Source organism: Dipodomys spectabilis, unplaced genomic scaffold, assembly GCF_019054845.1.
Source record: "Dipodomys spectabilis isolate Male_0828 unplaced genomic scaffold, ASM1905484v1 ptg000108l, whole genome shotgun sequence".
Taxonomy (NCBI): domain Eukaryota; kingdom Metazoa; phylum Chordata; class Mammalia; order Rodentia; family Heteromyidae; genus Dipodomys; species Dipodomys spectabilis.
In genome coordinates, this window is record NW_024870785.1 from 19,803,720 (window position 1) to 19,817,727 (window position 14,008).

The 14,008-nt window shown below is 39.4% G+C and overlaps 1 protein-coding gene across 2 annotated transcripts in view; it reads right to left on the minus strand.

Moving 5' to 3' along the window:
• Map2k5 (mitogen-activated protein kinase kinase 5) overlaps positions 1-14,008 on the minus strand; it is a 271,209-nt gene that overhangs the window by 103,008 nt on the left and 154,193 nt on the right. For both annotated transcript variants that reach the window (XM_042687833.1, XM_042687834.1), the window contains one exon: positions 11,167-11,238. In XM_042687833.1, the coding sequence (XP_042543767.1) occupies positions 11,167-11,238 (72 nt within the window). The remainder of the gene's footprint in view (positions 1-11,166; positions 11,239-14,008) is intronic.

A 14,008-nucleotide genomic window follows, 5' to 3' on the forward strand; every position in this document is an offset into this window, starting at 1 on the left:
CACTTCTAGCTTCTTGCTCATTATTATAGGACATAAGTCTCTCAGACTTTCTTGTGCAGGCAGACCTTGAACTGAAATCTTCAGAACTCAGCCTTTTGAGTAGCTAGGATTGTAAGTATGAGCCACCTGTGCTTGACTTTCATAACACTCAAAAAGTACATTTATGCCAGGCGCTGGTGGCTCAGGCCTGTAATGCTTGCTACTCAGGAGGCTGAGATCTGAGGATCATGGTTCAAAGCCAGCCTGGGCAGGAAAGTCCATGAAACCTTATCTCCAATAAACCACCAGAAAACTGAAGTGGTGCTGTGGCTCAAGTAATAGAGAGATTGCTTGAGCTGATGAGCTGAGGGACAGCGCCCAGGCCCAGAGTTCAAGTCCCACAACCAACAAAAAAAAAAAAAGTACATTTATTTTCATTTACATAATTCAACATAAGTTTTATGTACTGGTATGTGAAGGTGGAATATCATATTTCATTTTTTTTTAGTACAATGAGTCTCTCCTGGCATCCATTGAACCATAAGTATAAAGGCAAAGGTAAAAAATGAGATGTGTTAATAGCATTCACATTGCTATAAGACAAGGAAGTTATATCACCTTATACTTTTTATGCTAAATTCTCCTTGTGAAAATTTTTATTTTATTTTTTTTTGGTCGGTCGTGGGGCTTGAGCTCTGGGCCTGGGCGCCTCCTTGTGAAAAATTGTATCCCAGAAAAAAATTTTTTTGGAGGGGGGGGGGCAAGAATATTGTCAAATGTTATTTAGAAAAAAGATTAGGATTTCTGACTTGTTGGGTTTTTTTTTCTTCCTATGGTTGTTGTTGATCTTACTTTAATTTTTATTCATGTATACTAAAACCAAAAGGAAGGAAATCTCAAACAATATATAAACATTTCTCCTACATTATAATATAATGTTAAAATACTTTCTTTGATGATTTCCTCCTCCATGTTTTCTCTGTTTTTTCTTCCTGGAACTTTTACTTTTCACATTAGACTTTATGACTGGTTCTCTAATTCTTCTTTCTCCATTTCCTGCTGTGGTCTAAGTTCTTTATTTATAGCATTCTATTCATATCTCCTGAGTGGAGTGTTTTTCTTTTACCCCTCTAAGGATATCATTAGTAGTTCATTTGAACTTTTTCCTCCTGCACAATTTTTTTATTTTAGGCCTTAGTTTTTACTCTAAAGGCTTTCCCCAAACGTCTCACTGAGAGGCACACATTAGAATATGGGTGGAACATGCAGACCAAGGGCCTTCTGGGAACATGATATAGCTGGGTCGTCAGGTTGAGAAGCTTCCAATTGGTCAGATTTCCCTAGAGAAAGTCTCTACCAGCTTCCTGTCTGAAAGGTGGCCTTGACTATCAGTGTCCTGAGAGTAGTGTGGGGGATGATCTCATCAGTATTGTGTTAGATTTTTTTTGAGGGGTGGGGGGCAGGGGCACTGATATACCTTTCATGAATTAGAAGGAAAGAGTGTGGTTTAAAAGGCTTCACCGATTCTCACAGACTTTGAAATAGTCTTTGGCCTAATCTGCACTCCTAGCTTCTAATGACTGGTATCACCAGGTCTTAAGCATTTGGGGTGTTCCACAGTTAAGTCTGGCTGCTTCTTGCTTTCTTCACTGCTGGCTTAGGGGTCAGCAGTTTTAGCTGTGCACAATTCTTATTGTTGTTCATCTTTCTCAGATCTAAAATCTGGTGGTGATTTGTCTCTCCTTTCTCATTTGTCTTTATGGTATTCTGACTTTTATGATTATTTTTAGTAGAGTTTGAGGTGAGAGTAGAAGCTATAGCTTGCATTCTACTCATCATCTTTAAGCAATGTAGTAGTCTTTTTGACCCAAATGTGAAAACTTTGAAAGCTAATTACTCCTAAAGAGAGGGGGTAATGGCTTAAATTTCTCATTGTGATCTGTGTCAAAAGCTCTGAAGTAATGCATCCACTGACAATAATGAAGCTGAGGTCTTCAGAGATGTGGCCAAGGTTCTACAACTCATACTGACTCAGGTAGAATTTGAATCTGGCTCTGTGACTTTGATTAGCAGAAACCTCTTCTTAACATACAAAACACTTGTGATGGATTCAGCAGATATGAATAGGTACTTAGTTAAAAGGCTCCATCAAGATTTCACCTATGATCTCTATGATCAGAACCTGCTTCAAACCATTATGAAAATAGAGAAGCACTAACTGAAAAGATTTCTCTAATATACTCGCTTAATAAGATTGTGCAAGGCAACATAGGAGACCATGAAAGAATCTGAGCTGAATCCTGTATGAATGACTATCTATGAAGGAGAGTATATGCAGATCTAGAAGAACACCAGAAGAGAAAGATAATAAATGCTTTCAGAAGAGAAAGGTGTTGGCATTGCGAGAGAGGAGTATTTAAATTGTATCTTGAGGAGATGAAGAAAAATAATGTTCCACACAGCACAGAATTCTACACACTGATTTTTAACTTGCTAAAGGTTAATTCTAAAACTCAGAGAAGGTCTACAGATAACAGCTGAGTGGCAAAGCATTTGCCTAGTACATGAGAGGGCATAGGTTCAATCCTTAGCACCACAAAAAAGAAAAAAAGGTTAAAAAAAAACCTCATCCAATTCAAGAAAAACTCTTCTTGTCAAATCAGAACCCATAAAATCTTTAGAAGATGGTGTTACTTTGATGACAATGACCTTGTATGACTCCCTGAATATGTTCACCTATCCTGAGACATTTTTCTAAGCTATGGTCCTTGCTTTCATCATTTAACACATCATTCAAACCACTTCAATAAAACAGTGATCACGCTGAAGAGAGGCCTCACAGGACTAGATGACACACCAATTAACCAAGCACATCAAGCCAGATTGCTCCGTCCCTCTGACTCAGGAGACTGGTGGAGAGAGGCAGCAAACAAAGACAAAAAGAGTGAGAAGCCAAGTGAAAAGAGCAAATGTGTGTGCTGAAGATGGGCTTTCAGTCTGACTCCTGCAAAAGTCTGACAGGCGCTTCCTCACCACTAATCTTATAAGGGTTAGAATAACCAACCAGACAGAATCACTAACCAAAACATGAATTGCAGAGCACACTTGGTGAGAACACGAACAGTACAGGCCTGGTACCTTTTTAAAGAGACTTTTAAAGAGACATGGTTTCACTATGTAGTCCAAACTAGTCTTGACCTCAAGATCATCCTGTCTCCACTTCATGAGAACTGGGGCTGCACATATGTACCTGGCCCCAGTGCCTTATAAATGTGATGCAGTATGCTGCTGGGTAGTGCAACTGCAGGGGTGGAGCAGGGTGTGCACTAGCTTGTTTTTTTGACTCAGAGTCATACTGAAATCCAGCTTTTATATATATGATACTTTATTTCCCACCTTCCTATGCTGTGGTTCAAATAACATGTGATTACGAAGAGAGTAGGACTTAAGCCATTCTATGAAGAGAAGAGGTATGCACTGGATGGCTTATAAAATCAGGAAATTGTGTCCTAAAATGTTTTAGGCATCTCTTACTACTCCTAGGAACTACAAAAAAAAAAAAAAAAACCCTCAATTTGGTAAAATACAAAGCCCTTATTATGTATCCAATCCTCTTTCATTTTAAAGTTTAGCCCTGTAGGTTCAAACAATAACTACCTGGGTAAATCCAAAAAACCAACCCAGTCAAATGAATCACTGAGAACTTTCTAGAAGAGGTGAACAAATATTGTGGGATAGCATCTCCCCTCCAGATGGACCTACTTTGGGAATTTTGTAGCCTTGCTAATGGGCCAGACTCCCCTAGTCCCCAACTCTTTGTTCTGTTTGCCATTTCCATACTGATTCTTGTGATGATGTTTTAAGGAAGAGCTGCAATTCCTCAAGAGTCTTCCTCCCTAATACAAAGTGAGCCCACACAAACCCACACCTGTGGCCCACCTTAACTAATCCACAGGAGGAGAACAACAAAACATTTAAAGACCTGGGTAAACAAAGAAACACAAGCTGGTATGGTTTCCCTCACTTGTAATAACTAGAATATGACTAGATTATTCTTAGTAGAGGATCACAATGGCTCAACAGTTATGTGCATATGACCATATAAATTGATGGTTATTGAAATGAACTTCAAGAAATGGAAATAAAGGTTTTAAAAATTGTACTGTTTGCAGTTATTTCTTTTTTTTCCTCTTTGGTTTATTCCCTGTTGTCACTGTTTTTTGATTTCTGTACACTTTGTCTTATACATAAGTTTATCTGATTTGGGGAAGAGAAGAGAAATCACAAAATTGGTAAGACAAAGTTGAACCAATTCAACAGATACTCACTAGACACTATGCTGGAAATGAACTTTACAATTTGGGGGAAGGGGAGTTTGGGGGGGAAAGTGGGAGAAAATGAGGGAGGGAATAACACTGTTCAAAAAGAAATGTACTCATTTCCTTATTTATGAAGATGGAACCCCTCTGTATATCACCTTTACAATAAAATTTAAATTAAAAAAAAATCTGGGTGAAAACCTTAAATGCACAACTAGATACATGAGCTACATCCTTGCCACCTAGTAAACTGCCCTCCATATTCCATGCAGGTTGAATAATATAATTTGTTCCTTTCTTAATGATAATTTCCATCTTTAGGTTATTTTTGCCAACTCCAAATTCTTCATACAGCCAACAACATCTTGGAGGAGGCCTACTTTATTCCATGAGCTGAGGGACATTGAACTGAGAGATGGGTACAGCTCAGGCCCTGGAAAAAAGTGTGAGGTACTAAAGGTTCTTTGTTTATGGCACAAATGTCCCCATCTGTGAGTTTGTAAAAGATCAATACAGTTTAGTGACATGTAGTGTCATGTTTTATGAAAGTGTAGTAAGAGGCTTGTTTTGGTTCTCTATGGGGATTGTGATATAGCACATTAACACAGGATCGAGAAACAGAAACAAGGCACAGCCAAGGGTGAACCCCATTATTTTGAGGATATAAAACAATAAAGACAACCTCAGAGAGGAAAACTTATGGAATTGAAGAAAAACAGCCAGGAAAGGAAGAGAGGATAGAAAACTCTGTTATCAAATTTGTCTCTATTTGGTTCTTAGGCATTTTGAGGAAATTGCTTTGCTCATTTGCTTACATTTTTATTCATTAAAAAAGTCATGGGGAGCTGGGAAGGTGGCTCAGTGGTAGAGCGCTTGCCTTGCATGCATGAGGCCCTGGGTTCAATTCCTCAGCACTACATAAGCAAAAAGAAAAAAGCCAGAAGTGGTGCTGTGGCTCAAGTGGTAGAGCGCTAGCCTGAGCTGAAGAGCTGAAGGACAGTGCCCAGGCCCAGAGTTTAGGCCCCATGACTGACAAAAATAAATAATAATAAAATCACTATAGAAACAGAAAAGTGTGAATTACAATCATTTTCTTATTTTTATAGTTTTTTTTTTTCTCCTCCAGTACTGGGGTTTGAACTCAGGGCATCACACTTGCTTGGCATGTTTGCTTGGCTGATGCTCTAGCATTTGAGCTATGACTCCAGACTAATTTTTTGCTGATTAATTGAAGATGGAGTCTTACGGACTTTTCTGTCCTAGGCTGGCTTCAGCCACAGTCCTCCAAATCTTATCCCCCTGTAGCTAGGATTATAAACATGAGCCACCAGCACCCAATTTGCAAAAACTTTTTTTTCTTTTTTTTTTTCCAATTTGCAAAACCTTTTTAAAATCAACAGATTGCTTATGAAACATAGTCAATACTTCCAAAGAATTGTTTCTCTTCTGTATAGTCTCACTTCTAAAACAAGATGTCTTCTGATGGGTAAAAGCTTTCTTTCAGTAATTTTCACCTAAATGATTTGTAGGTAGGCTGTGGATAATGAGCATAGAGGCTGAGAAGAACCCACCTCTGGTTTTGAAGAAAGACACCTAAGTCCAGAGGACTTTGAGTTGTGGGGCAGGAGCGAGGGGGGGGGGGGAAACTAACCACTTTTGTTTTCTCCACTGGATTTATTGTTACCTGACAAACCTCATATTTGGTTTTAGCTTTGTTTTCTGTTGTTGTCCTCAGCCACAGCACCACTTCTGGCTTTTTCTGCTTATGTGGTGCTGAGGAATTGAACCCAGGGCCTCACGCATGCAAGGCAAGCACTCTACCACTGAGCAACCTTCCTCTACAGTGTTGGATTTGCTACACCTATGCCAAGTAAATTATGGTTAAAAACAGAGAAGAATCTTGGCCTTCAAGTTATCTCTTTTGGGCTAACTCTCAATTCCTTTGTGTAATGTGTCTCTTCTTATCTACCTCAAGAAACAAAGAACCTTGGAGTTCTCTTGTAATCGTCATTACTGAACCACTCACAAAGACTCATCTATGAATTCAAACCCTTCTTCTCCCCTTCTCTGTCATGTGTTTTTCTTTACCTCAGACCCCAAATGAATTGTCCCAAATAAATGAAGAACCCAAAACTATATTAAGGGTCGTCTTACTCTATTCTCTGACTTACTAGGCTGCTATTTAGGTTGGTCCATGTTGTTACCTGCTCGACAGAGGGTCATAAATTCCTAAAGGGCAGAGACTCCAATCCTATGTTTCCTTTTTTTGGTTTTTGGTGCAGCCTTGGCACTGTTTCTGAGCTACACTTGAGCCATAGCTCCACTTCTAGCTTTTTTTTTGGGGGGGGGGGGTGGGATAGGGTGGATGGTTAATTGGAAATAAAAGTCTCATGGACTTTAACAGCCTCAGCTGGCTTCAAACAGCAATCCTAAGATCTGTTTCCTGAGCAGCCTGGATCACAAGTGTGAGCCACTGACAACCTCTCTCATGCTTCATTTTGAAGGCATTTAGCTAAGCATCCTGAATAAAGAAGAGCTCAACATGCATTTTTGATGGTCATGATCTTAGTCCACTTTCCATCCACTTTTCTCCTGCTGTATTACCTCTCCTTACCATTCATTTGGAAACACAGGAAGAATCAAAAGACTAATCCTTCCTGGTTCCCCACTCCCAACAACCATGTGGTCATCTCCTGTTGCCCATTTTGCCACATGGGTTACCTTACTCATTCTGTCACTTAGTTGTCCTGCATATAGAGTTGACAGTTTTTACAGTTTCCTATACCTATCCTTATCAATCTTAGAAATTCAATGCGCCTTTTCTTCAGTGTTCCCGAAGAGTATTAAATGGACAGCAGCGAAGTCACAAACACACCACTAGCAATTTCCCTCCCTACAACATAGAAAAATTTCTTTTTATTACTCATTATATCCTGGGCACCTGACAAGATAGTTAGATGTGTATATCAATATGTAATATAAATAAATATTAATGTGTTATGTTTATTGAGCATCTATCAATCTTCCTATCTGACCACCTCACTTCTATGCTTGTTCCTCTACAGTTATTTTCCACAGAACAATCGATGACCCTTTGAAAATTGAAGTCAGAGCATTTATTCTCAGAGTAAGTGTCTCAAATTCTGAGCATGGCCTACATTGGCTCTGGTCCTGTCTACATCTCTGAATTTATTTCTTCCTGTTAACTCCACTCCAGTCAGACAGGTCTCTCTGTTTTCCTTGCATATACAAAGTAACTGTTGTTGCCAGGTGGCTTCCCCCACAATATTCCTGTCTCTGCATTTCCAATGGAACTCTATCAGAGGACTGACCACTTTTGTTTTCTCCACTGGATTTACTGTTACCTGACAAACCTCATATTTGGTTTTAGCTTTGTTTTCTGTTGTTGTCCTCATGCTCCACACCTCACCAAACTGGTCCATGTAGTAGGCCTAGCAAGGGCTCAAAAAGGAGGAGGGATGACTGGGAGCCATTCAAATGGGCTCTAAATCTGAGGTGTTGGGCTCTAAATCTGAGGTGTAGCAATCATGCTCTCTGACAGTACTGCTCCGCCTGCATGTTTTATGTCAAGTGATGGTATACCCTTGTTTCTACAGCTCTACTGCTGTTGCATGAAGCTAAGGAAAGAGAATAGCAGAAAGAGTCAGAGCAGAATCATTAGGGTATAAGCCTGAAAAGAGGCTCAAAGACAATCATTTTACAGATGAATGAACTGAGGCCCAGGGGGGAGTAGGGCCACCCAGGAAACTAGCAGCAAACTGAAACTGCAATCCAGGCCTTTCACTCCCAACCTGGGATTCTTGTATCTGTACCACGTAGTTTCTCCACAGTTCTACACCATATCTGCTCATTTATAAAATACAATCAATGACAATGATCTAAAATATGCAAAAGAAAATTATATAGAAGCAAGGGGTGAACCCCACAAAAGTACCAGTTTCCTCATAAACAAGGTAATAGCGAGGCTGGACTCACAACTGTAATCCTAGCTACCCAAAAGGCTGAGACCCTATCTCCAATTAACTAGAAAAAAAGCCAGATTGAAGTCATGGCTCAAGTGGCTGAGCACCATCTGTTAGCAAGCAAGCTAGGCAAGAGTATGAGCCCAGGACTGGGAAGGTGGCTCAGTGGTAGAGCGCTTGCCTTGCATGCCTGAGGCCCTGGGTTCGATTCCTCAGCACCACATAAGAAAAAAGAAAAAAGCCAGAAGTGGCGCTGTGGCTCAAGCAGTAGAGCGCTAGCCTTGAGCCGAAGAGCTGAGGGACAGCGCCCAGGCCCAGAGTTCAGGCCCCACGACTGGACCCAAAAAAAAAAAAAAAAAGAGTATAAGCCCATAAGTTTAAGCCTTGGAATGGGAAACAAACAGGCCAATAGATTCTGCTTTAGATTCACTTCTCCTATCTGTCCATCATTATGACTAACCACTCATTTGGATACACATATACTGTATTTCTTAGATCCCTTGTATAATTAAGCAGGAGAATATGATTTAACAAACACTGAGCAGTTTTCTTTCTTTCTTTCTTTCTTTTTAATACCATTCAGGTTAACTGAGTTTGAAGATATTTGCTTACAAACACAATGACATTCAAGCATTATAAAAATTATAGAAAAGACGCCTGGCCAAAAAAAAGGTGACAAAATTGTGATTGTAATTCAATCTCCAATCCTATTGAGTCTTTTCTGCTTCTTTTCTTCCTTGTTAGAGAGCATATGTAAGAGTCCCTCCTGTTTTTTGTTTTTTTTTTTTATTTCTTTAAACAGCTATATAAGAAGGGTTCAATTTAACATGCCCATTTATGTCCTTTCTATTTTGTAAAACCTCTTTTTTTTTTTTTTTTTGGTCTGTTGTGGGGCTTGAACTCTGGGCTTGGGCACTATCCCTCAGCTCTTCAGCTCAAGGCGAGCGCTCTACTGTTTGAGCCACAGCGCCACTTCCGGTTTTCTAGTGGTTTATTGGAGATAAGAGTCCCACGGACTTTCCTTGCCCCGGCTGGCTTTGAACCATGATCCTCAGATCTCAGCCTCCTGAGTAGCTAGGATTACAGGTGTAAGCCACTAGCACCCAGCCTGTAAAACCTCTTTCTGTCAAAACTGTCAATTCTGACAGTGCTGGTGAGTACCTAAGTTCTGTACTACTGTAACTAAAGTTGACCCATGTGTCTTTTTCCAGACATTGATTTTGGGCGGGGAGGGAGGCAAAACTGAGGTTTGGTCTCAGAAACTTATGCTGGGTAGGCAGGTGTTTTACCAATGAACCCCACATCTAGCCCTTTTTGGCACTGACTATATCTAAGATACAGTCTCTGCTTTTTGGCTGGCCATGCACCTGGGCCACAATTTACCTATTTTATGCTTCCCATCATGATGGGATGACAGCCACATGCCATCAGGCCAAGCTTCTTACACTGAAATGGCGTCTCATAGACTTTTCTCTCCAGGCTGGCCTAGAACCTTGATCCTCACAATTTGAGTCTTTCAAGTATCTGAGATGACACCATACTCAAATGTTGGTTGAGAAGGGGGTCTCACATGTATGCCTAGGATGGTCTTGGATGGTGATCATCCTTATCTCAGCCTCTTAATTAGCTAGGATTATAAGCATGAGCCACCAGTATGTGGCTTAGGCATTTTTATTGGAATATATTACATTTATAAAATAATTCATTTTAATTGAATTAATTGGATTAGAGCTCCCACTAATTATGATATAAGACTTTAAATATATTACCGGTATGTCACATTTATTGAAGAAAAGATGTTAATCTCTGACCTTACATATAAGAACTCAGATACAGACATTTGCACAAAATAATATACCTTTAAATATAAAGAACTATATGAATAATATGCAATTCAGAAATAGAAATACTTTGGCTTTAAATAATTTCCAGAAATAGCTATTCCCTTTATTAATATGTTGATTATATGATGAATTGTTATATTAAAGGCCAACAAGCAATGAGTATAAATAAAATTTCATACATGCATCATAAAAAAAGACATATGACAGTATTTCCTTCCTTTGTAAATAGTGAATGATGCTTCATATGCATTCATCCACTAACGGTATCTTTACATTTTTAAAGACTGTCAAGCTAACCTAAAATAGCCCTATTGCAAAAAAACTGGTTTTGTTATCATTCTCAGACACGTATACAAGGTACTTTAATCACAGTTATTCCCCCTCATAAGCAGTTATACCCTCCAGTTATGTTTATAATATGTCATTTGGTCATTTTATAAAAAACCTACTATAGAGTTCTAGTGGGGGTGAACTTAGCATTCTAAGATAAAGTCCATTCTAAATACAGCATGAAGAGTAAAGATAAAATTACACTACATAACCATCCTACCCCACCCTTACATTTTATATACATGTGCTATGACCATATTAGAATGAGGTAACTTTTTTCTTTTTTATACATTCAAATGAGTAGGGAGCATATCTCTGAGAATTACATATGCATTCCAACAAAGCAGGTACCACATATCATTTTTTGGGAAACCTTTTGGAACACAGGTTCTCCAGATAGTATGAAAAATGATCACTCAGGGAAAATATCTGGCATACAGATTATCAGAGATTTGGATTTAATTGGTTTTGGATGGGGCTGTATCCATAAACAGGTGATCTGTGAGAAATAGTGTTTTAGAATAATTCAGACACAGTCCATAAGCCACATGAAGATATAAAAGTAAGTAATGATTAGAGTCAAAATCTACAGAAATATATATTTATATAGCACTGAAGGTATATTCTTTCAAAATCTCTATTAGTCCTATGGGACATTTATTTAGTACAGTATGCACAATAAGTGTCTATTTGCAAACAACTGCAACCTACCTCCATGAAAGAAATCCCTAAGCTCCAGACATCAGAATGGATTCCGTACTGCTCCCCTGAAATTCTTTCAGGCTGTAAGAAAACAGAAGGAAGTTTGTGCATTGGAACCGTAACACCGAACATGAGCTTGGTTAAGGTGAGGGAACAACATTTTCATAGCATTTTAAGGATGGCAGAACAATTCCACATTATGTGTATGTATTATGTAGATAAAATATAAACTTTATATATAAAATAAACATAAAATATATGCATCCTCTGCATGTTTCCTTGTGAAGAAGACTACTATCTCTATTTCACAGATGAGGAAAGAAAGGCTCGTATGTAGTGAATCACTTTGGGCAAGGAATGATCTGAGACTTGACTCTGGGTCTTCTCCCTCCAAATTTAGTAGTCTTAATTGAGGAGTGACAAAGCACAAAAAGTATACACTTTAACTAGTTTTTGAGAGACAAGACTTGAAGACTAAGGCTTAATTTGTTTTATTTTTATTGTATATACTGGTATTGGGGTTGAATTCAGGGCCTTAGCTTTTTCTAATCAGTGTTAGGGCTCTACCACTTGAGTCATACCTCCACTTCTGGCTTTTCTGCTGGTTAAGAGGATGTAAGAGTCTCTCAGACTTTTCTGCCTGGGTTGGCTTCAAACTGTAGTCTTCAGATCTCATTCTACTATCAGGGCATCCTCTGATAAGGATCAAGAAACACTTTGAAAAGTCCAGTTGGGATGTTTGATCAAATTGTGCAGCAAACATGGAAAAGTCTGCTATATGCATACTCTACTTCAACAGGAATTATTTTATTAGGGCACGTGCTGCATTAGGATACCCACAGAACTGTCTGAAGTAAATGCATGAACGGATGAGTAAGAGAAAGTGAGAAACTGTTCCACAAAGGTGGAATAATTGCTCAAGGTTACAAAGCTATACATGGCAGGGCTGGATCCTAACCATATCCCCTATTTCATTCTGTCTTGTTCAACAGGTACCAGGATGCATACCTATGGAACAAGCTAGCCAGTTACAAGAATAATACCAATATCACCAATATCATCTATACTGTTATTAAAGAATTTCTATGTGTCAGACACTGCTTTAAAAGGTCCTTATCTCATTTCTGATTCACAAGCATCCATTAGGTCCATATTATTGTCACTCCCATTTTTAACATGAAGAAAACAAGTTAAAGAGGTTTAGTTTATAGTACTAGCCACTGTGAAATGCTGCATCCATAAGAAGGATACTAAGCTATCATTTAATGACCATTAGTGCCAGACACAGGGCTGAGTGCTTTGCATCCTCTGCAAGTCTCACCAATCTCACATGGTAGATGTGACTGCCTTCACATTACTGAGGTAAAAACTGAAGCCCAAGTAAGTGATCTGTCCAAGGCTGGAGCTATGGTTAATATTACTGAGCAAAGCCCAGGTTCAAGCCCAGTTACATCTAATTGCAAAACTGGAGTTCTTTCTGATGTGTCAGACTGTCCCTGCAAGTACAAGTCAGAACTAAGTACTAGTCTTGAACTGAAAATGTAGGCTTTGGGTCAGCCATCAGAGAACTGCCTGAGGTGCTCACTCTAAATAAACCACCTGACTCTCAATCTCTGGGGTGGGTTTAGGGACCTTCATTGGAGAAAATAATTTATGTTGGTGGTTCTTTGCTACACAGCTCCACTCACTAGAAGTTGTCCCATCCCCTACTGCAGTAATGACCCTCTAGGTCTCCTGCCATCTTCACTGCTTAGTGTCAGTGTTAAGCACCTTTGTTTCTGGAACTTTCCTCTGCTCCTCAGACAGAATTAAAGGTACTTCACAAAAACTCTGTGCTTTTTGCTCTGTCTTGTAACTGTCTCTTTTCTAATCTGTTTCCCCATGAGGTAGAGTGTCTTGCTGAGCTCATACCCAACGCTATGGAGGACACATGGCAGTGAGCAGCTGACCAAAGATGCAGTACATGCTTACTGCACACACAGTTTAAAACACAAACTTAAGGCTGGGAAGGTGGCTCAGTGGGAGAGTGCTTGTCTTGCACGCATGAGGCCCTGGGTTCGATTCCTAAGCACCACCTAGCAGAAAAAGCCGAAAGTGGTGCTGTGGCTCAAGTGGTAAGAGCGCTAGCCTTGAGCTGGAGAGCTGAGGGACAGTGCCCAGGCCCAGAGTTCACGCCCCATGACCACCACCACCACCACTACCAACAACAACAAAAAACCCCCACAAACTTAAGTTTGTAGAGTCTTCTAAAATAACTTCCCCAAATATTACTGGCACTTGGGTGTATATAAACTTATGGGAAAGTTGTAAATCCTAAAACCCTCTCAATTCTACCTTTTAAAAAATTATTTTCTTTTATTTTATTGTAGAGATGTACAGAGGGGTTACAGATACATGAGTAAGGCAATGAGTACATTACCTGTCGGTTATTGTTACCTCTTTCCTTCCTTGTTGTTGTCCTGTCCCACTATCCTTTCCCTCCTCTACCTCCCCCACTCCTCCCCTCTTCCCAAACTGACCCCCCTTCCCTGAAGTTGTAAAGTTCGTTTCCAATATACTGTCCTGTGGGTATCCTTGTTGCATTGGGTCATTCTGTGTGCTTGTTCAGCGTTTTGTTATTCCCCTTCCCCTCCATAGATTAGACCTATGTATATACAAGATGCAGGATATCAAAATCAAGTACAGTGACAACAAGGGATATGCCATACAAACAACAAACAACAACAACAAAAATAAAATCACATGGTACATTTAAAATAATAACAATAAAGACAGACCTCTTTTGTCCATATTTTGGGATTCATTTCACTTAGCACCATCTTTTTTTTTTTTTTTTTTGGTCTGTCATGGG